Raw genomic sequence first — 23,981 nt, forward strand, 5'->3', positions numbered from 1 at the left:
ACACACACACACACACACACACACACACACACACACACACACAGTTCCAGGGCTTTAATGGGAAATTAGCCAAGTATTTAGCTCAACTCTGTTTACTTTTTAAATGTGATTACAAATTAAATAAACTCAAGGAGGAAAATTTGCCGACTGTACTTCTTTTATTGGAGTCGTCCTTTTACTGGCAGGCCGCCTATTCATTTTTGGTCTCTGTCTCAAACGGTTCACCTGGTTTGATGTAATTCCGCTCCACGCCACTGAGTGCGCTGTGCTCACCGCTGGTGAATCCTGCTCCTCTTGCTGGCTCAAAACCTCTTTGATCTCTGACCCAGTGCTCCCAGTACAGAGTGGCCTGTGGCCATTTAAATAGTAACCCTCTCATTTCAACTGATCCGGGTTTTGGTTTGGTGTGTGAGCCTCGAAGCTCTTTCTCATGTAGCATGTAGCATGTAGCATGTAGCATGTAGCATGTAGCATGGCTTGGAGTTATGTGCTGCACCTGATTGGACAAACGAGTTTCGGGTCTGTCGGCTCCTGAAGTTAAAACAAGTAACACATGGCGGCTCGGACACAAACCTTCTCTTTTATTACTGAAACATTGAGGCAAAAACTAAACTGTGGAGTGGCTGAATTGTGGAATTGAAGTTGAAGTAGGTACAGGAGGAGGTGACAATGAGGGAGGTGAAATAAGAGGAGGTGCAGGTGGAGAAAAGGTTGGTGGAAGAGATGGAGGTGGAGAAGAGGTTTGTGAAGGAGGTGCAGTGGAGAGAAGGTTGGTGGAAGAGACGCAGGTGGAGAAGAGGTTGCTGGAGGAGGTGCAGAGGCTCATCTGGACTCTCTGGAGGACAGTGGTCTCACTGAGGTTCAGGAGGAGTCGGGTAAAATTGTAAAGGGAGGAGCGAGGGTGGATGTGGAGATGGAGGAGGAGGAGAACAGTCAGAGGCTCAGAGCCAAAAGGAAACAGAACATAGAGAGCGGTCCTGAAGGAAAGAATGTGAACTCTAAAGGAAAAACTGTGAGTTCATCAGAGGGTTCTGAAGCTGATCTGAGTTCAGAAGAGGAGGATGAAGAGCTGAGCAGTGACTCCCCTGAGGATGAAGGGCTGAGCATTGACTTGTTTGAGGACGAAGAGCTGAGCAGTGACTCCCCTGAGGATGAACAGCTGAGCAGTGACTCCTCTGAGGATGAACAGCTGAGCAGTGACTCATCTGAGGAGGAAGGGCTGAGCAGTGACTCTTCCTCTGAGGAAGAGCTGAGCAGTGACTTGTTTGAGGACGAAGAGCTGAGCAGTGACTCCTCTGAGGATGAAGGGCTGAGCAGTGACTCATCTGAGGAGGAAGGGCTGAGCAGTGACTCTTCCTCTGAGGAAGGGCTGAGCAGTGACTTGTTTGAGGACGAAGAGCTGAGCAGTGACTCCCCAGAGGATGAACAGCTGAGCAGTGACTCCTCTGAGGATGAAGGGCTGAGCAGTGACTCATCTGAGGAGGAAGGGCTGAGCAGTGACTCTTCCTCTGAGGAAGAGCTGAGCAGTGACTTGTTTGAGGACGAAGTGCTGAGCAGTGACTCCTCCTCTGAGGATGAAGGGCTGAGCAGTGACTCCTCCCCTGAGGATGAAGTGCTGAGCAGTGACTCCTCTGAGGAGGAAGAGCTGAGCAGTGACTCCTCTGAGGAAGTGATGAGCAGTGGCTCCTCCTCTGAGGATGAAGGGCTGAGCAGTGACTCCTCTGAGGAGGAAGAGCTGAGCAGTGACTCCTCGGAGACAGAGGGGGGAGGGAGAGACAGAGAGGGAGGGAGAGAGAGACAGAGAGGGGGAGAGAGAGACAGAGGGGGGGGAGAGAGAGACAGAGGGAGGGAGAGAGACACAGAGAGGGGGAGAGAGAGAGACAGAGAGGGGGAGAGAGAGACAGAGGGGGGGGAGAGAGAGACAGAGGGAGGGAGAGAGACACAGAGAGGGGGAGAGAGATACAGAGGGGGGAGAGAGATACAGAGGGGGGGAGAGAGAGACAGTAGGAGAGAGAGACAGAGGGGGGGAGAGAGAGAGACACAGAGGGGGGAGAGAGAGACAGAGGGGAGGGAGAGAGAGACATGGGGGGGAGAGAGAGAGAGACAGAGAGGGGGAGAGAGAGACAGAGAGGGGGAGAGAGAGAGACAGAGAGGGGGAGAGAGAGACAGAGGGGGGGAGAGAGAGACAGGGGGAGAGAGAGACAGAGGGGGGGAGAGAGAGAGACAGAGTGGGGGGAGAGAGAGACAGAGGGGAGGGAGAGAGAGACATGGGGGGGAGAGAGAGAGAGACAGAGAGGGGGGGAGAGAGAGACAGAGAGGGGGAGAGAGAGAGACAGAGAGGGGGAGAGAGAGACAGAGGGGGGGAGAGAGAGACTGTCTCTCTCTCCCCCCCTCTCTCTGTCTGACACCCCCCCCTCTGTCTCTCTCTCCCCCTGTCTCTCTCTCCCCCCTCTCTGTCTCTCTCTCCCCCCCCTCTGTCTCTCTCTCCCCCTCTCTGTCTCTCTCTCCCCCCCTCTCTGTCTCTCTCTCCCCCCCCTCTGTCTCTCTCTCCCCCTGTCTCTCTCTCCCCCCCTCTGTAGCTCTCTCCCCCCTCTCTGTCTCTCTCTCCCCCCCTCTGTCTCTCTCTCCCCCCCTCTCTGTCTCTCTCTCTCCCTCCCTCTGTCTCTCTCTCTCCCCCCCTCTGTCTCTCTCTCCCCCCTCTGTCTCTCTCTCCCCCTGTCTCTCTCTCCCCCTCTCTGTCTCTCTCTCCCCCCCTCTGTCTCTCTCTCCCCCTCTCTGTGTCTCTCTCCCTCCCTCCCTCTGTCTCTCTCTCTCCCCCCTCTGTCTCTCTCTCCCCCCCCTCTGTCTCTCTCTCCCCTCTCTGTCTCTCTCTCCCCCTCTGTCTCTCCCTCCCCCCCTCTGTTTCTATCTCCCTCCCTCCCTCCCTCTCTCTCTCTCCCTCCCTTCCCTCTGTCTCTCTCTCCCCCCTCTCTGTCTCTCTCTCTCCCTCCCTGTCTCTCTCTCCCCCTCTCTGTCTCCCTCTCCCTCCCTCTGTCTCTCCCTCCCCCCCTCTGTCTCTCTCTCCATCCCTCTGTCTCTCTCTCTCCCCCCCCTCTGTCTCTCTCTCCCCCTCTCTGTGTCTCTCTCCCTCCCTCCCTCTGTCTCTCTCTCTCCCCCCTCTGTCTCTCTCTCCCCCCCCTCTGTCTCTCTCTCCCCTCTCTGTCTCTCTCTCCCCCTCTCTGTCTCTCCCTCCCCCCCTCTGTTTCTATCTCCCTCCCTCCCTCCCTCTCTCTCTCTCCCTCCCTCCCCTCTGTCTCTCTCTCCCCCCCTCTCTGTCTCTCTCTCTCCCCCCCCCTGTCTCTCTCTCCCTCCCTCTGTCTCTCCCTCCCTCTCTCTCTCTCTCTCTCAGCAGGAATTTCTTTCATGTTTTTACCGTCTCATCCCTTCAGATTCTGCTGCGTCATTAAACTCTTCAAAAGCTTTTTCCAGCTGCTTGTCACTATCCTCCACCCTGAACCCTCCACCCCGGGTCCTTTACCCTTCTTCCACCCTGAGTGCTCCACCCTGAATGCTCCACCCTGAATGCTCCACCTTATTCCAGTTAGTTTCAGTAAACACTGAGTTTAGCAGTTCCAGTGGAAGCCCACATCTTGTTTCTATTTTCAAAGATGAATCTACTGCCTTGAAATGAGGTTCAGTTTAGCAGAGCTGCTCCACCATGCTGCTCCACCATGCCGCTCCACCATGCCGCTCCACCATGCTGCTCCACCATGCCGCTCCACCATGCTGCTCCACCATGCCGCTCCACCATGCCGCTCCACCATGCTGCTCCACCATGCCGCTCCACCATGCCGCTCCACCATGCTGCTCCACCATGCCGCTCCACCATGCCGCTCCACCATGCCGCTCCACCATGCCGGCTCCGCTCTGTCTGGCCGGGAGCCAGAAGCATGACGCTGAATGACCACGTTCACAATGAGTGCTCATCCTGAGGAACCTGTGAAGAAGAACCTTCTCCACCTGAAGCCAGCTGGAACCTCTACCTGCACGCTGACACAGCAAACTTCTTTCTCAGGGTTTGTCATGAGCAGTGATGCACTGAGGAGCAGACGGAGGAGGATGAGTGCTCCCTCCACCACTCCTCCGCTTTAATGTGCAGCGCTAATGCACATTAGCCTCCACATCCAGGAGGCCCGACGACGCTCCGTCATAAATAAGAGATGACGGCCACCGCTCAGCGAGTATGGAGCCGCCTGCCGAGTCCAGACCAATCAAACACCAACAAGCCCAAGCTCAGCCTCCACCTTCAATCCACCCGAGTCTCACCGTCATTCAGGAAATACTTCAAATCAACCGTCCCCATAAACTGACTGAAGTCCAGGAAAGTTTGGAAGTGAAATCAGATGTGAATGGAGGACCAGACGCCTCCTCCAGGAAGAGAGACGGACGGAGTGCTGCTGCTCTACTGGACAACAAAACGCTGACTCAGAATTTATCTCTTATACCTCTGGAGTATTTTCAGAAATGGAGGAGGAGGAAGAGGAGGAGGAGGAGGAGGAAGAGGGGGATGAAGAAGAGGAAGAGATGGAGGAAGAAGAGGGTGAGGAGGAAGAGGGGAGAAGGGGGAGGGGGAGGAGGAGGAGGAAGAGGGGGATGAAGAGGAGGAAGAAGAGGGGAGAAGGGGGAGGGGGAGGGGGAGGAGGGGGATGAAGAGGAGGAGGAAGATATGGAGGAAGAAGAGGGTGAGGAGGAAGAGGAGGAGGAGTAGAAGGACACACAGACACACACACACAGACAGACACACACACAGACACACACACACACAGACACACAGACACAAACACACACACACACACACACACACACACACACACACACACACACACACACACACACACACACAGTCAAAAGTCAGATTATATTTAAAATATTCCTGATTATTATTTAATAAATGTCGTCATGGAAAAAGCCTGAATGAATTGAATGAGGGTGAGGGTTAGTCTGGGAGTGTGAGAGTCTGAGTGTGTGAGAGTGTGTGAGTGTGAGAGTCTGAGAGTGACAGTCTGAAAGTGTGAGAGTCTGAGAGTCTGAGAGTGACAGTGTGAGAGTGTGACAGTGTGAGAGTGTGAGACTCAGAGTGACAGTGTGAGAGTGTGACAGTGTGAGAGTGTGAGACTCAGAGTGACAGTGTGAGAGTGTGACAGTCTGAGAGTGAGAGTGTGAAAGTCTGAGAGAGTGAGAGTCTGAGTGTGAGAGAGTGAGAGTCTGAGTGTGTTAGAGTCTGAGAGTGTGAGAGTCAGAGTCTGAGTGTGAGAGCGTGAGAGAGTGTGAGTCTGAGAGTCTGAGAGTGTGAGACTCTGAGAGTGTGAGAGTGTGAGAGTCAGAGTCAGAGTCAAGGTGTGAGAGAGTGAGAGAGTGAGAGAGTGTGAGCATTATTTGATGTGTTGCAGGTGGTTGGAGCCCAGCTGGGTGTTTCAGTGCTGGGGACTGTAGAATGAAGGGATCATCTGGGGACATTCAGCTGTTCAGCCACATGCAGGTTGGAGATGAGAAGCATTCCTGGTCGGACGGTTTGTCTTCACATGATCAGAAAGTCCCAAGTGGATTTATTTATAACTTCAGTGCTGTTTCTTCTAAATGACATTTTAAATGACCTAAAACTAACATAAAGAGTAAGTCAGCATTTTAAACACCAGAGATGACAGAGAGCGTCTCACCACTGGATTCCTGTCCAACGTTCTAAACTCCTCAGTCCTGCTGATCAAGCAGGATTCATTAAGAGCAGTGGGTCATCAGCAGGTACAAAGCAACTGGGTGGAGGTTAAACATCATTTAATGAGGGTGGAGGCGGGAGTTACTACATCACATAACCCTTCTCAAGTCTGTTAGGAGGGTGGAGCAGCTGATCCTGCGAAATGACAGAAATAAGAAAGTGCTTCCATCCATCCGTCCGTCCGTCCATCCATCCATCCATCCATCCATCTCCATTTCCAGGTGGTGGGGGTGTCAGTCTGAGCACCGTCACCCAGATCACATAGCACCATTAAGAACCTTCCTGCAGGTGGAGAGCCCACAGGAAGGTGGAGAGCCCACAGGAAGGTGGAGAGCCCACAGGAAGGTGGAGAGCCCACAGGAAGGTGGCGCCCGGCGTGGGACATGAACCCTCTACCTTGAGACTGAGAGTCTCATGCTCTACCAACTGAGCTGCCCGGGGTGATAAAGAGCTTCCAATGAAACCAAAGAAAAAGATGAAGAGCGGTCAGAGGCTCTGCGGCAGGCATGACCTTTGAACTCCAGTAATCTATTACATTCCACAGCCAGCAGTCATTTCATCACCTCGTGCCTCAACTGGCTGTCTGAGTCTCAGCGGGCTGGTCAAACGTGAAAATATACATCTATGAAAAAGTGTGTCCCACCTGCTTAAACTGCTCCTCATAGGTCCATTCGTGGTTCTGGTTCTGGTTCTGGGTCTGGTTCTGGTTCTGGGTCTGGTGATGCGGGGAGTCGGTGCGCCGGCCCGGGACGCGGGCCGCCGGGACCCGGGCCATGAGACTGATGGCCGGAGACAGACAGGCTCCCTGCGGCCGCTGGTAGCGGTTCAGCGAGGCACCGTCCCCTTCTTCCTCCTCCTCTTCTTCCTCCTCTTCCTCCTCCTCTTCCTCTTCCTCCTCCATCACCTCCTGCTCCTCCGTCCCCTTGTCGGTCCCGGGTGAGTCCCCGCTGCGGCGGAACGCCCCCCCCGCGGACGAGGCGCCCATTCCGGCCAGAGCTCCGCGCATCGCCGCCTGGTAGTGGCGGAACGCCAGCGCCTGCTGCTGGATCTGGGACTCCACCACGGAGCGGAGGTCCTTCTCCTTCTCCGCCTGCCGCAGCTGCTCCTCCAGGGCGAGCCGCGCCGCCTGCTGCCGCTGCAGGTTCTCCATGACGGCTTCCAGCTTCATGCCGCCGGGCTGCGGAGCGTGAGCGACGGGGAAGGCGCTGAGCGAGGCGGCGGCGGCGGAGGAGGAGGAGGAGGCAGGCTGGAGAGGGAGGCTGCCGGCGGAGGAGAAGGAGCCCTGCGGGAGAGAGGAGCACGTTGAACCCCCTCTGATCACAACACACACTCCAAAGTTTCAAACGGGAAAACTTCGGAAAAGTTTATTAAAGTCTGGCGGAGGCAGAGTGAGATAAAGTGATATATAGCAATCTAAAGTGAGAACAAGCAAGATAAAGTGATAAAAGCAAGATAAAGCGAGATAAAGTGATATATAGTGATATAAAGTGATATATAGCGATATAAAGCTAGATATGGTGATATAAAGTGATTTAAAGTGATATATAGTGATATAAAGCTAGATATGGTGATATAAAGTGATTTAAAGCGAGGTAAAGTGATATATAGTGATATAAGGCGAGGTAAAGTGATATATAGTGATATAAAGCGAGGTAAAGTGATATATAGTGATATAAAGCGAGGTAAAGTGATATATAGTGATATAAGGCGAGGTAAAGTGATATATAGTGATATAAGGCGAGGTAAAGTGATATATAGTGATATAAGGCGAGGTAAAGTGATATATAGTGATATAAGGCGAGGTAAAGTGATATATAGTGATATAAGGCGAGCTCACCAAAGCCGATTCGGTCGCCATCCGGGCGTTATCAACCATCCTGGTGTCCGTCAGAAGCAGAACGAAGCCGACCACAGGAGTCTGTCTCAGGAACGACCCGCATTCAGCATCCAGGAGGCGGCGGAGGAAAGACGGAGCGTCGCTGCGGAGCTCCGGAGCTCAGCGGCTTCTGGCAACAAGTGGCGACTGGAGAGAGGCTGACCTCTGGAGGCAGAGATCAGCAGAGTTCAGCCTCCTGCTCCGCCTGACGGCGCGTCAACAGCCCGGGCTCTGCAGCTGTACGGTCCGTCTACACCACCAACTACACCTCCAACGTCACCCCAACTACACCTTCAACTACATTCCAACTCCACCTCAACTCCAACTACCCCTCAAACTGCATCCTCGACTACAACTCCAACTACACCCTAAACTACATCCAACTCAACTAACTACTAACCCAAACCTGAGAGCTCCAACACCACCTCCCACACCTGAGAGTTCCAACACCACCTCCATGAGACCCCCAACACCACCGCTGTGAGAGCTCCAACACCACCCAAACCTGAGAGCGCCCACACCACCTCTCTGAAAGTATCAACACCACCTCTCTGAGAGCTCCAACACCACCTCTCTGAGAGCTCCAACACCACCTCTCTGAAAGCACCAACACCACCTCTCTGAGAGCACCAACACCACCTCTCTGACAGCTCCAACACCACCTCTCTGAGAGAACCAACACCACCTCTCTGACAGCTCCAACACCATCTCTCTGAGAGCTCCAGCACCACCCAAACCTGAGAGCGCCAACACCACCTCTCTGACAGCTCCAACACCATCTCTCTTAGAGCTCCAACACCACCCAAACCTGAAAGCACCAACACCACCTCTCTGAAAGCACCAACACCTCCTCTCTGAGAGAACCAACACCACCCAAACCTGAAAGCACCAACACCACCTCTCTGAAAGCTCCAACACCACCCAAACCTGAAAGCACCAACACCACCTCTCTGAGAGAACCAACACCATCTCTCTGAGAGAACCAACTCCACCCTAACCTGAAAGCACCAACACCACCTCTCTGAGAGAACCAACTCCACCCTAACCTGAAAGCACCAACACCACCTCTCTGAGAGAACCAACACCACCCAAACCTGAAAGCACCAACACCACCTCTCTGAGAGAACCAACACCACCCAAACCTGAAAGCACCAACACCACCTCTCTGAAAGCTCCAACACCACCCAAACCTGAAAGCACCAACACCACCTCTCTGAAAGCACCAACACCACCTCTCTGAGAGAACCAACACCACCTCTCTGAGAGAACCAACTCCACCCTAACCTGAAAGCACCAACACCACCTCTCTGAGAGAACCAACACCACCCTAACCTGAAAGCACCAACACCACCTCTCTGAGAGAACCAACACCACCCTAACCTGAAAGCACCAACACCACCTCTCTGAGAGAACCAACTCCACCCTAACCTGAAAGCACCAACACCACCTCTCTGAGAGAACCAACACCACCCTAACCTTAGAGTTTCAACACATCAGAATGATAGAATATGAAAACAAGACTTATGTATAGAAAATGTCTAGACAACATTTTCTGGAAAAACCAAAACCGAACTTTGACAAGAAAGAGAAAGAGTGAATGAAAAAAGATGATTGGATTCGTCAAGAAGTCGAAGGTCAAGACCCGAAGAGAATCCAGGTAAAGAACTTGTTCCAGAAGAATGCAAGACAAAATGTCTCAAACTGAGGAAATCACAAGACTTAAGACTAAATGTTGAGGAGTGGAGAACGTCCAGAAAGAGAACAGAGAAGAAGACTAAATGTTGAGGAGTGGAGAACGTCCAGAAAGAGAACAGAGAAGAAGACTAAATGTTGAGGAGTGGAGAACGTCCAGAAAGAGAACAGAGAAGAAGACTAAATGTTGAGGAGTGGAGAACGTCCAGAAAGAGAACAGAGAAGAAGACTAAATGTTGAGGAGTGGAGAACGTCCAGAAAGAGAACAGAGAAGAAGACTAAATGTTGAGGAGTGGAGAACGTCCAGAAAGAGAACAGAGAAGAAGACTAAATGTTGAGGAGTGGAGAACGTCCAGAAAGAGAACAGAGAAGAAGACTAAATGTCGAGGAAGAAAAGAAAAGAGCCACAATAAAACATCAGGAAGTCCAAAGTCAGGAACTTGAGCTAAAAGGATTTATTTCTTGTTGAGAACTGAGATGAAACGTTGAGCCTGAAACTAAAGACCTGAAATACAAACACATCATAGTACTTCTGATGTCTCTCACAGTCCAGGACTTTCAAATACTTTAAGTACAAAGAAATGATTTTTTAATCTGTTGAAAATAATTAAAGTGAGCATCACTGGCCACATCTGAACATTTCCATGGAGAACAGAGATGACAGGAGATTCAAGTAGAAAACAGTGATTCTGTTGGGAATGAAGCCCAAACATCTAGAGAAAAGCACAAACTGTCTGAAATCTAGAAACATTTGTCAACTTCAGGAAAAGCGTTGAGGCCTCGGCTGCAGTATGCCGAAAAGAAAAACACACACAAGTCAGACAAGAAAGAGAAACGTCAGTGAAAACAGAGAGAACGTTTAGGGGAAGAATTAAAAGTCAAAACCTCAAAACCTTGAAAACAAAAGAATGAATGAATCTTTATTTCAAACAGACAAATAGAAAAAAGAAACATGATGAATTAAACAAGGAAAAGAGACAATCCACTTGATCTCCACTGGCATGAACAGGAGGAGTAGGAGGAAGTCAAACTACTGACTCCGCCCCCCGAACACTCCCGGCCGTCCACCAATCAGTGACAAACGTTCCTGACAACTTAATGTAACACCAAGTGTACACCACCTTTATAATGAACTGCTATGTTTTCATTCAATATGCTCTGATCAAACCCTCACCAAGATGAACTATTGGACCTCAAGAATCAGTCCTTTATTGGTCTTTTTTCAGGAAGTGATGAGGACGGGGAGGACGGGGAGGACAGAAGGAAGGGCGGCTCAAAGTCTGGATCAGACGTCCACAACCAGGACAAAATGGTCGACCTGTGACAACGTGCAGAGAAACGGAGGAAAGGAAACAAAATGTGTCAGAAATAAGAAAAAGCTGGAGAGAAAAGAGGAAATGTCACCGACTGGAGGAAAAGCAGAGAGAAATGGGAGGACGGAGGAGAAACAAGTTTTCCAGGCAAAGCCTCAGGATCTCGGTCTGACACAGTCAGCTGGACAAGAGCCCCCCCTGGTGGTCATTACCAGTCATTACAGTACCTCAGGGTCTTCAGTGGAACCTCAGTATTTATACCTCAGTATTTATATCTCAGTGTTTATACCTCAGTGTTTATACCTCAGTATTTATACCTCAGTATTTATACCTCAGTGTTTATACCTCAGTATTTATTCCTCAGTATTTATACCTCAGTATTTATACCTCAGTATTTATTCCTCAGTATTTATACCTCAGTATTTATACCTCAGTATTTATACCTCAGTGTTTATACCTCAGTATTTATACCTCAGTGTTTGCCTCAATATTTACACCTCAGTATTTATACCTCAGTATTTGCCTCAGTATTTACACCTCAGTATTCATACCTCAATATTTACCTCAGTATTTATACCTCAGTATTTATACCCCAGTCTTTTTACCTCAGTGTTTAAGCTCAGTATTTATACCTCAGTATTTAACGTCAGTATTTATACCCCAGTATCTAACCTCAGTATTTATACTTCAGTATTTGCCACAGTATTTACACCTCAGTATTTAACCTAAATATTTACCTCAGTATTTATACCTCAATATTTACCTCAGTATTTATACCTCAGTATTTATACCCCAGTCTTTTTACCTCAGTATTTACCTCAGTATTTATACCTCAGCATTTAACGTCAGTATTTATACCCCAGTATTTAACCTCACTATTTAACCTCGGTATTTATACTTCAGTATTTACCTCAGTATTTACACCACAGTATTTAACCTAAATATTTACATCAGTATTTATACCTCAATATTTACCTCAGTATTTATACCTCAGTATTTATACCTCAGTATTTATACCCGTCTTTTTACCTCAGTGTTTCACCTCAGTATTTATACCTCAGGATTTATACCTCAGTATTTATACCCGTCTTTTTACCTCAGTGGTTAACCTCAGTATTTACCTAAGTATTTACCTGAGTATTTATAACTCAGTGTTTCATCTCAGTATTTACTTCAGTATTCACACCTCAGTATTTATACCTCAGTGTTTCACCTCAGTATTTATACCTCAGTATTTACCTCAGTGTTTATACCTCACTATTTAACCTTAATATTTACACATCAGTATTTATCTCAGTATTTATACCCCAGTCTTTTTATCTCAGTATTTAACCTAAATATTTACCTCAGTCTTTATACCTCAGTGTTTAACCTCAGTATTTACCTCAGTATTTATACCTCAGTATTTACCTCAGTATTTGTACCTCCGTATTTACCTCAATGTTTATACCTCAGTATTGACCTCAGTATTTATACCTCGGTATTTATCTCAGTGTTTATACCTCAGTATTTGAACCTTAGTATTTACACCTCAGTATTTACACCACAGTATTTAACCTAAATATTTACCTCAGTATTTATACCTCAATATTTACCTCAGTATTTATACCTCAGTATTTATACCCCAGTCTTTTTATCTCAGTATGTAACCTAAATATTTACCTCAGTATTTATACCTCAATACTTACCTCAGTATTTATACCTCATTATTTATACCCCAGTCTTTTTACCTCAGTGTTTAACCCTCAGTGTTTCACCTCAGTATTTATACCTCAGTATTTATAACTCAGTGTTTCATCTCAGTATTCACACCTCAGTATTTATACCTCAGTGTTTCACCTCAGTATTTATACCTCAGTATTTACCTCAGTGCTTATACCTCAGTATTTAACCTTAGTATTTACACATCAGTATTTATACCTCAGTATTTATACCCCAGTCTTTTTACCTCAGTGTTTCACCTCAGTATTTATACCTCAGTGTTCCATCTCAGTATTTACACCTCAGTATTTGCCTCAGTGTTTATACCTCAGTATTTAACCTTAGTATTTACACATCAGTATTTATCTCAGTATTTATACCCCAGTCTTTTTATCTCAGTATGTAACCTAAATATTTACCTCAGTATTTATACCTCAATACTTACCTCAGTATTTATACCTCAGTATTTATACCCCAGTCTTTTTACCTCAGTGTTTAACCCTCAGTGTTTCACCTCAGTATTTATACCTCAGTATTTATAACTAGTGTTTCATCTCAGTATTCACACCTCAGTATTTATACCTCAGTGTTTCACCTCAGTATTTGCCTCAGTATTTACCTCAGTGTTTATACCTCAGTATTTAACCTTAGTATTTACACATCAGTATTTATCTCAGTATTTATACCTGGGTCTCACCTCAGTGTTTATACCTCAGTATTTAACCTTAGTATTTACACATCAGTATTTATCTCAGTATTTATACCCCAGTCTTTTTATCTCAGTATGTAACCTAAATATTTACCTCAGTATTTATACCTCAATACTTACCTCAGTATTTATACGTCAGTATTTATACCCCAGTCTTTTTACCTCAGTGTTTAACCCTCAGTGTTTCACCTCAGTATTTATACCTCAGTATTTATAACTAGTGTTTCATCTCAGTATTCACACCTCTGTATTTATACCTCAGTATTTATAACTCAGTGTTTCATCTCAGTATTTATACCTCAGTATTTACCTCAGTGTTTATACCTCAGTATTTACACATCAGTATTTATCTCAGTATTTATACCCCAGTCTTTTTATCTCAGTATTTAACCTAAATATTTAACTCAGTATATATACCTCAAATATTTATACCCCAGTCTTTTTACCTCAGTGTTTAACCTCAGTATTTACCTCAGTATTTATACCCTAGTATTTAACCTCAGTGTTTAACCTCAGTATTTAACCTTAGTATTTATACTTCAGTATTTACCTCAGAATTTATACCTCAGTATCGATACCTCAGTATTTACCTCAGTGGTTAACCTCAGCATTTATACCTCAGTATTTTAACCTTAGTATTTACACCTCAGTATTTACCTCAGTGTTAATACCTCAGTATTTGTACCTCTGTATTGACCTCAGTATTTTAACCTTAGTATTTACCTCGGTATTTATACCTCAGTATTTACATCAGTATTTGTACCTCCGTATTTACCTCAATGTTTATACCTCAGTATTTACCTCAGTATTTTAACCTTAGTATTTACCTCGGTATTTATACCTCAGTATCTACACCTCAGTATTTGTACCTCCGTATTTACCTCAATGTTTATACCTCTGTATTTACCTCAGTGTTTATACCTCAATATTTACCTCAGTATTTACCTCAGTGTATATACCTCAATAGTCACCTCAGTGTTTAACCTTGGTATTTATACCTCAGTATTTACCTGTGTATTTATACCCCAGTCTTTTTACCTCCGTGTTTAACCTCAGTATTTACACTTCAGTATTTAACCTCATTATTTACCTCAGTGTTCATACCTCAATATTTATCTCAGTATTTATACATCCGTATTTACCTCAGTATTTAACCTTAGTATTTACACCTCAGAATTTAACCTCAATATTTACCTCAGTATTTATATCTCAATAATTACGTCAGTATTTAACTCCGTGTTTAACCTCAGTATTTATAGTTTAGTATTTACCTCAGTAATTACCACAGTATTTATACTTCAGTATTTAGCCTCAGTATATATACCTCAGTATTGACCACAGTGTTTATACCTCAGTGTTAATAACCCATTATTTGCGATCAGTGTTTAACCTCAGTATTTAATCTTAGTATGTACATCTCAGTATTTATACCTTAATATTTACCTCAGTATTTATACCTTAGTATTGACCTCAGTATTTATACCTCAGTGTTCATACCTCAGTGTTTAACCTTGGTATTTATACCTCAGTATTTAAGCTCAGGATTTCTCCTTCTCTGGTTCTGCAAATTTCTCGTCTGAGTCTGGTTCTTCAGAGATCTTCTCTGACTCTGGTTCTGTAGGGTCCTCCTCCTCTGAGCCTGGTTCTGCAGGTTTCTCTTCTGGTTCTGTTTTTGCAGGTTTCTCTTCCTCTAGGTCTGGTTCTGCAGGATTCTCCTCCGAGTCTGGTTCTCAAGGTTCCTCCTTCTCTGAGTTTGGTTCTCCTCTTCTGGGTCTGGTTCTGCAAGTTTCTCTTCTTCCAAGTCTGGTTCTGTGTGTTCCGCCTGCTTGGAGTCTGGTTCTGCAGGTTTCTCCTCTGGGTCTGGTTCTGAGTAGTATTTGTTGGTATATAAATAAAGTTGAATTGAATTGAGTATTTTGCATAAAGAAAACTTGATGCTTCAAATCAAAAGCAGGAAAAACCAAAGGAGGAGAAAGGTGAAGAGTGAAGGAGGTCCCTGTTCCTTCCAGCCACTCCGTTTTCGTTTTGATGTCGGAGAACAAGAAACAGAAACCATCCGAGTTTCGTTTTTCAATTTGATTCGAGCCGTCTCCTGATATCAAATCGAAAAACGGAACTCGGATGGTTTCCGGTTTTTTGTTCTCCGACATCAAAACGAAAATGGAGCGGCTGGAAGGAACAGGAACCGAGGATCCGTCAGAGTGAAAGATGAAAGGAGGAAAAGGCTGAAAGAAAAGAGTGACGCATCAGAGCGAGGGATGACGAGTTGAAAGTCAAACTAAAGAACAGAGTCTGCAAATGATAAAACATTGAGACGAACGATTGAGAGAGAAGAATCTGGAAAACGTTCCAGACAGGAAACAGTACTTTACTGGTTCTACCGACACGGCTCCCAGGATTACAGAGAACAAAGTAAAACACACACTTCAAGAGATTAAAGATGAAATTCAACATTACAAACTGGAAAAAGACAGAAGACATGAACTCAAGACATTAAATGAACCATCAAGAAGAAATGTTAATTTAATAAGGAGAGAAAGGACAAACTGAAAATGTGGAGACGAAAGTCAAATATTCAAACTGAGAAAGAAGTTGGTCTTTCAACATCTGGATCATCTGGACCAAACCTTGTGGAGAAAAACCTGTTTTTAAGGGTGAAAAGTTCTGAAAAGTCATTTTAACTTCATTGAGTGAAAAATAAAAAGGCGACAGAGAAGAAGAAGTTTGAAGGACGTGGAGGAAAAGAAGAGAGGATGATTGTTGAACTGGACTTTCTGATTGGAAACTGCTTATTCAGCATTCCTCTTTCCATCTGGACAGAGCAGCTGAAAGAATGAGGAGAAACTAAGACTCTTCTAGACTCAAACTTTTATTCTGACAGATTTTTCTCCTCATACTAACATTTGACTTCACACAGATTATGAGAGGATTTCTTGTTTGAATATTAAATTCACATTTTAATCACAAAACTTTCAGGTTCAAATCTGAATTCTAGTTTTTGACATTAAATCATTGATTCAATAAAATATTTGTTTTGTCCTCAATCTTCTTCCACAGCTTCAACTCAATAAACACGACAACAGAAGAAACCTTGGAGCTTTTACACTGAAAATACACAGGAAGTTTCATTTACAAAAATCCTTCAAACCATCAGAAGCAGATTGAAGATGACAAGATGAAGATCAGCCGCATGACGGAGAAGAACCTTCACCTCCGTTCAACCAGGAACCTTGCTTCTCCAACCGAGCCGAGGTGTACTGAGCCGAGCCGAGTTAGGGTGGACCGAGCCGAGCCGGGATGTACTGAGCCGAGCCAAGCCGGGCTAGGGAAAGCTGAGCCGAGATGTACTGAGCCGAGCCGGGGCGGACCGAGCCGAGCCGGGGCGGACCGAGCCGATCCGGGGCGGACCGAGCCGATCCGGGGCGGACCGAGCCGATCCGGGGCGGACCGAGCCGAGCCGGGGCGGACCGAGCCGAGCCGGGGCGGACCGAGCCGATCCGGGGCGGACCGAGCCGAGCCGGGGCGGACCGAGCCGAGCTGCTTGAGCTCCAGAGTAACTTCAGAGCAGTTTTTCCACTTAAACATCAAGGAGCCAGTATTTACAGAATGAAGTGAAAACATGAAGAATCAAGTTAAAGATGAACAACAAAATCTGATCTTCACTTGAAATTAAATTGATATTTGATTCCAACAAACAGAATTTAGCTGAAATGTCCAGAATGAAGTGGAAACATTTTGGAAGGAGTGTGAGGGCGTGTCCACACCTGAACGCCGTGTCCACACCTGAACGCCGTGTCCACACCTGAACGCCGTGTCCACACCTGAACGCCGTGTCCACACCTGAACGCCTTGTCCACACCTGAACGCCGTGTCCACACCTGAACGCCGTGTCCACACCTGAACGCCGTGGCCACACCTGAACGCCGTGTCCACACCTGAACGCCGTGTCCACACCTGAACGCCGTGGCCACACCTGAACGCCGTGTCCACACCTGAACGCCGTGTCCACACCTGAACGCCGTGTCCACACCTGAACGCCGTGTCACGTAGACACACCGCTATTGTCCGACCATCCCCAGCGTTTTGTTAAACCTGGGGAGACACCAAAGCCGGCGCACATCTGGGGAAAACGATGATGTCATCATGCCCCCCGCCGCACGGTCCGTGATGTCACACAATATCCACAACAATGGCGGACTCCATGCTCCAGGTGGCGCTACAGAAGCTACTGAAACTAGCAGGTTTAATAAGGTTAGATGTTGGATTCATCCTATCAGGAGGTGGAAGAGAAGGAGGCAGAAGAGGAGCAGCAGGAGGAGGAAGAGGAGCGGCAGGAGGAGGAAGAGGAGCGGCAGGAGGAGGCGGAAGAGGAGGATGAAGAGGAGCAGCAGGAGGAGGAAGAGGAGCAAGAGGAGTGGAAGGAGCAGGAGCATAGAGCTGTATAACTCAGTTATATAGAAGTCTATTAGCAGGAGTCTACTTCTATATTTCTATGTGCTCCTTGTCTTTTTTCAGTGTTGAGTGAGTCACAGCGCCCCTACGGGCCGGACATATGTACTACATGTTCATAGTGTTCAGAGTTTGTGTGGGCGGGGACTAAATTTGGCAGGAATTCAAGGAAGGTTTAAATTTGAAGAATAAAGTCAAAACTTTAGTTAAGATTGGGAAAAAAAATGGTAATAAAGTGAAAATGTTGGTCGTGAAGTTAGGCTTTAGAGAAATAATCTTCATTTCAGGGTAGAAATGACTAAACTAATAAGAGGTGAAATACTGAGAGAAACTGTTCAGATGACTTTTGGGTCGTTGCTGAAGTAGAATTGGAAAAGAGAGACAAGATGAAACATTGAAAAAGCTGGTGTCAGATTACAACCTGCTGGTTTGCAGATCCAGACGTGAAGAGCTGGAAAAGCCACTTGAAAGAGAATGTGATCAAATGATTTGATGGCTGAAGGTGTCCACAGTCTGATCACTGTCTTCACACTGAGGAGGACGGGGGAGTCACAAACATTTAAAAACCAGGAGGAGCTCGGTGCCTCTGCGGTGGACAGGAAGTCCAGAACGTTCTCTGAAAGACGTCCAACCTCTCTTCTTTTATAAAAAAATCTGAAAACAGGAGGGGACGAAGCGGCCCGCAGGCGACTCGCAGGCGACCCGCAGGCGACTCGCAGGCGGCCCGCAGGCGACTTGCAGGCGGCCCGCAGGCGACCCGCAGGCGACCCGCAGGCGACTCGCAGGCGGCCCGCAGGCGACCCGCAGGCGACTCGCAGGCGGCCCGCAGGCGACCCGCAGGCGGCTCGCAGGCGGCTTGCAGGTGGCCCGCAGGCGACCCGCAGGCGGCCCGCAGGCGGCTCGCTGGCGGCAACGTGGAACAGCGAGCAGACAAACAAAACGTTCTGTTTGCAGTTCATTTGGATCTCCAGATAGCAGAGACCTGAGAAGACCTGCGGCAGCCCAGGTCGTCCTCACAATCTACATCATCACGGAGAAGACTAACAAAATATAATGCTGTTCGAGAAGATCACAGCTTTGAAGCTGGTGTTAAATTACAAGACTTGACTTTGCTGTTGTGGTGAGGCCACATCCCCTCCTGAAGCTCCAGTCCTGCAGAGCAGCCAGGCGCCTCAAGAAGCTCCCGATGCCTTTCAGTTTAAAAGTCCCTGTTTCCCACGACTGCGGGTGCGAGTCACCAACATGTCCTCATCAGCACAATTCTTCAGGTTCCTGGTCGGTTGGGGAGAGAAAGACTTCCACCGAATGAGAAGAGGGGAAACAGGGACGCTGGTTCAAGTCCTCCAGAGAGTAGACGAGGATTCTAACTGCCCTGAAATGCCAGCAGGCTGCGGCTGGAGCAGAACCAGTCCAACACTCACAGGGACCATGTGGACAACGTCTTCAGCTCAGCTGGAGCTCTGAGGACAACCCTGTGAGTGACCCTCAAACACGCCCGGGGGGGCCGGGGGGTCAGTCTAGTGAAATGATGTCCGAGATGCTGGTGTCGGCCCCGCCCCCGGCCCCGCCCCCTCCCATGATGACCCGGGTCTCGTGGCCGCTGGTGTCGTAGTGGCTGCTGGAGGACGAGACCACCGAGCTGGTGCTGGCCGCCGCCGCGCTCTGCATGCTGCTGCTCAGGTTCTCCAGGAACATCTGAGGCCGGTAGTGCTGCGGGACGACACACAGGTCAAAGGTCAACTCTCACCCTCAGCACGCCACTCAGGTCACGGGTCAGCTGTCACCCTCAGGTCACAGGTCAGCTGTCACCCTCAGCACAGCACTCAGGTCACGGGTCAACTCTCACCCTCAGCACACCACTCAGGTCACGAGTCAGCTGTCACCCTCAGCACACCACTCAGGTCATGGGTCAGCTGTCACCCTCAGCACGCCACTCAGGTCACGGGTCAGCTGTCACCCTCAGCACGCCACTCAGGTCACGGGTCAGCTGTCACCCTCAGGTCACGAGTCAGCTGTCACCCTCAGCACGCCACTCAGGTCACGGGTCAGCTGTCACCCTCAGGTCACAGGTCAGCTGTCACCCTCAGCACAGCACTCAGGTCACGGGTCAACTCTCACCCTCAGCACACCACTCAGGTCACGAGTCAGCTGTCACCCTCAGCACACCACTCAGGTCATGGGTCAGCTGTCACCCTCAGCACGCCACTCAGGTCACGGGTCAGCTGTCACCCTCAGGTCACGAGTCAGCTGTCACCCTCAGCACGCCACTCAGGTCACAGGTCAGCTGTCACCCTCAGCACACCACTCAGGTCACAGGTCAGCTGTCACCCTCAGGTCACGGGTCAGCTGTCACCCTCAGGTCACGGGTCAGCTGTCACCCTCAGGTCACGGGTCAGCTGTCACCCTCAGGTCACGAGTCAGCTGTCACCCTCAGGTCACGGGTCAGCTGTCACCCTCAGGTCACGAGTCAGCTGTCACCCTCAGGTCACGGGTCAGCTGTCACCCTCAGGTCACAGGTCAGCTGTCACCCTCAGCACAGCACTCAGGTCACGGGTCAACTCTCACCCTCAGCACACCACTCAGGTCACGAGTCAGCTGTCACCCTCAGCACACCACTCAGGTCATGGGTCAGCTGTCACCCTCAGCACGCCACTCAGGTCACGGGTCAGCTGTCACCCTCAGCACGCCACTCAGGTCACGGGTCAGCTGTCACCCTCAGGTCACGAGTCAGCTGTCACCCTCAGCACGCCACTCAGGTCACGGGTCAGCTGTCACCCTCAGGTCACAGGTCAGCTGTCACCCTCAGCACAGCACTCAGGTCACGGGTCAACTCTCACCCTCAGCACACCACTCAGGTCACGAGTCAGCTGTCACCCTCAGCACACCACTCAGGTCATGGGTCAGCTGTCACCCTCAGCACGCCACTCAGGTCACGGGTCAGCTGTCACCCTCAGGTCACGAGTCAGCTGTCACCCTCAGCACGCCACTCAGGTCACAGGTCAGCTGTCACCCTCAGCACACCACTCAGGTCACAGGTCAGCTGTCACCCTCAGGTCACGGGTCAGCTGTCACCCTCAGGTCACGGGTCAGCTGTCACCCTCAGGTCACGGGTCAGCTGTCACCCTCAGGTCACGAGTCAGCTGTCACCCTCAGGTCACGGGTCAGCTGTCACCCTCAGGTCACGAGTCAGCTGTCACCCTCAGGTCACGGGTCAGCTGTCACCCTCAGGTCACGGGTCAGCTGTCACCCTCAGCATGCTCACCTTACGCTCACCTACTTGTAACACAGTGAGTAAAGTGTGACGAGCCAGAAGAGACTCCGTGACCTGGTCAGAGTAAAAAACACCTTCAACTCCAAACAAACCTGCAGTTAAATCATCAACACAGGAGAAACAAAGAAATGCTGGACGTTTCATGAGGACAGCTTTCAGAGTCGGGTGGTCCACAGAAGATTTGATGATCTTTAAGAGATGCTTCGGGAAATGGCTGTTATCATGTACCACTTTCTTTCACTGCTTTTTATTAGGAAATACAAGCAGCACATGTAGATTTTGCTTCTTAACAGTAATATATTTCCTTTTCTCCTCAACATTTTTGCTGATGCATCCTATAAACTTTGTTTTGTTAAAAACCTGTCTTTTTTTCATTTAAGGTAATAGCTTCTTTTCAATGGTCATGGTTTTCACTTGTACTGGTAGCTGTACCAGTACCTGTACAACAGCGATGGACTGCCTTAAGTCACGGTTCCACCGCACTTTCTGTGCCGGAGCGTCGCAGGGTGGGAAGGGTTGGACGTGGTCCAACTGAAAAGTTGTGGAAGGTATGGAAAGAAACCGAGACCACCGGCTACGATTTTCCGCTCCCCCTTCGTTGAGGTACCGAGCAGCGAGGAACGGGTCTGCGAGGAGGAGCTACAACGCAGCCGTCTGCTGATTGGTAGTGACGATCGTCACTCTCGACTTGGCCGCAATACTTAAATATTTCGGTTTCGGCTGTAAACCCTCCAGTTGTTGTTTCCATACGCCACTTCGTGCTCACTGGTTGATTAGTGAAGTGGGTTTATTGAAACGTCGGCGTGCGACACAACATGGCGTCTTTTAAGGAGATACAGACGTTCCTCTAAGGAACAGGAGCAGGAGATTCAACAGGAGCTTGCCGCTGCTGTTTACAATGAGAAAGTTTAACCTGAGCCACAGAGAACAACTTGGACGGCCGCCGGCCGCTTCCGTGTTCTTCGCTGGACGTTCAGTCGTTCACAACCCCGTCTACATTCAACCACACTTGCTGTGGTGGAACCGCGAGACAGAGTTGGTCTTGGGTGTGCTTTGCTGTACCGTAACTTCCCGCTCTGCCCCGCTCTGGCACCCGGCACGTACTGCGCGGTGGAACAGCGGCTTTTGGGACTCCAGTTCCGGATTTTTCCTCAGGGTTTACTCCCCAAACCTTTCTGTGAGCGGGTATGCAGCAAGGCTGCGGAGGATTGAAATCAGGGTTTCCCTTGCCCTAGATCAGGGGTCGGCAACCGGCGGCTCTTTGGTTCCTCTGCTTTCAGCTCTCTGTCTCCTCCACCCATCTCTCCACCACGAGGAGTTTTCAGCCACTCTACTCCTCATCTCTGGAACTCTTTACCTCCTCAACTGATAAACCTGGAGTCTTTCCCCCATTTCAAATCTCAACTCAAAACACTTTGTTCTAAACTGCCTATTCCATCTAAAGTCAATTTCCCTGTGTCTTGGGTTGTTTTGACTGTTTTTAATGCACTGTTGCATGAAACATAAATTAATGAATGTACAGTGTCCTTGAGTGTCGGGAAAGGTGCCTTCAAAAAAAAGTATTATTATTATTATTATTATTATTATTAGGGAAGCACTGATCCACGTTCGTTTCACTTCCGATCTGATCCCGATACCTGAATTTGGATATCTGCCGATACCAATACTTTTCCGATACCAGAGCTGTTTGCTTTAATATTCTTATTATCATTATTGTTGATGGTATACAAGGCTGTAATAAACTCCGCTCTATAGTAAAGTATTAGATGTAGGAATATTTGCATGTATTCTCTCTAAAGACAACTTGAGGTTAGTATCAGGTCAGTAAAGGAAGCAGTACAAAGTATTTTAGTTCCATGTGGACAATGTGGGGGTCTGCGTGACGTCATCATCTCATAATAAACTAGTTCTATCTTTAAAAGCTCAGAATGACTTTATTAATCCCTGGGGAAACTCTTGAGCAAGGCAGCAGCAACGCAATATTTCCAGCTCTAACGCAGCTCAAAGAGTAAACAAATAACAAAAAACTAATTCTCAAATCGATCAAAGAACCAACAGTTTCTCACCAATGATGTCCACAGCCAGTTTGCCAGTCTACTTTTTTTTTGAATCATTTGATGGAGAAATTGCTGAGCCTCATCAGGCCAGTTGAAGATTTGCATTTAGTCTCAGCATCAAGCACATCCAGGCTGGGTACAACAGGTGGAGCCACACAATCCTTTGGTATTGACCTTATTCTGCTCCGCCCACTTTCAATTCTCCGATCTTACGTATTTTCCCTTGAGCATTTCCAGTTACTGACAAATGACATAGTGGTGGACGGCAGCCCAGTGTTTATATCTCGTCTATAAAACTACAGTAAAACAAACCGTAACAAACTCCGCTGCTCCCAGGATATTAAAGTGAAACATGACAACGGAGCTGAAATGATCGACGGCATCATGTTGCCTCATCCTTCATTCTTCTTGACCCGAGAGGACGACATGAGGAAGGACTGTGTAACTTCACTTTAAGAGTACTGAGGAGTACCCGTATCTACATAGAAGAACCGTAAGAGTACTGAAGTGTACCAGTATCTACATAGAGGAACTTTAAGAGTACTGAGGAGTACCGGTATCTACATAGAGGAACTTTAATAGTACTGAGGAGTACCAGTATCTACATAGAGGAACTTTAAGAGTACTGAAGTGTACCCGTATCTACATAATGGAAAGGTGGGCATGTGCTGTCATGCAGAGATGGAGAATTCACCTTTTGAAGGCAGACGCGAGCCCCAGCAGGTCAGCTAGCGCTAGCCACCCTGCTAACCACCATGCTAACCACCATGCTAACCACCAACCAGAGTGGAGCAACAGCTGCTCCTGCAGCTCTAATATAGTGGAAGGTTTGAATCTCATATGACAAACTTTCAAACTTGTTTTTCTTTATTCCAACGATGAGCTTTACACAGTGAGACGAGAACGACTCTGCATCCTGCCGCTCCGCAACATCCTGCCGCTCCGCAACATCCTGCCGCTCCATAACACCCTGCTGCTCCATAACACCCTGCTGCTCCACAACAGTCCTGTCTCTCCTCTTTATGTTCAAAACATTGTTTCAGCTGCTTTCTCCTCATTATCCAGTTGTTATGACAGCTCTGCACGTTGCATGTAATGCTGCACACAGCTAGGGGTGGTTAGCCACAGAGCATGCAATGCTACATACGGCTAGGGGTGGTT

General features: G+C 48.1%; 2 protein-coding genes across 4 annotated transcripts in view; both read right to left on the reverse strand.

The window, feature by feature from the left end:
- Nucleotides 1-7,610, reverse strand: part of arid3c (AT rich interactive domain 3C (BRIGHT-like)) — a gene marked incomplete at both ends in the record, with an annotated part of 148,730 nt that extends 141,120 nt beyond the window's left edge. The window contains 3 exons of the mRNA XM_080467465.1: nucleotides 6,396-6,557; nucleotides 6,657-7,034; nucleotides 7,590-7,610. Coding sequence (XP_080323591.1) covers nucleotides 6,396-6,557; nucleotides 6,657-7,034; nucleotides 7,590-7,610 — 561 coding nt within the window. The remainder of the gene's footprint in view (nucleotides 1-6,395; nucleotides 6,558-6,656; nucleotides 7,035-7,589) is intronic.
- An 8,289-nt stretch (nucleotides 7,611-15,899) lies between these two features.
- The window catches only part of pias2 (protein inhibitor of activated STAT, 2), a 36,122-nt gene continuing 28,040 nt past the window's right edge, over nucleotides 15,900-23,981 (reverse strand). For 2 of the 3 annotated variants that reach the window (XM_080468344.1, XM_080468345.1), the window contains one exon: nucleotides 15,900-19,202. In XM_080468344.1, the coding sequence (XP_080324470.1) occupies nucleotides 19,005-19,202 (198 nt within the window). In that variant the 3' untranslated portion in view covers nucleotides 15,900-19,004. The remainder of the gene's footprint in view (nucleotides 19,203-23,981) is intronic. The other variant, XR_013935499.1, reaches the window with a different exon arrangement.

Source organism: Lipophrys pholis, assembly GCF_963383615.2.
Source record: "Lipophrys pholis genome assembly, chromosome: 7".
Classification (NCBI taxonomy): domain Eukaryota; kingdom Metazoa; phylum Chordata; class Actinopteri; order Blenniiformes; family Blenniidae; genus Lipophrys; species Lipophrys pholis.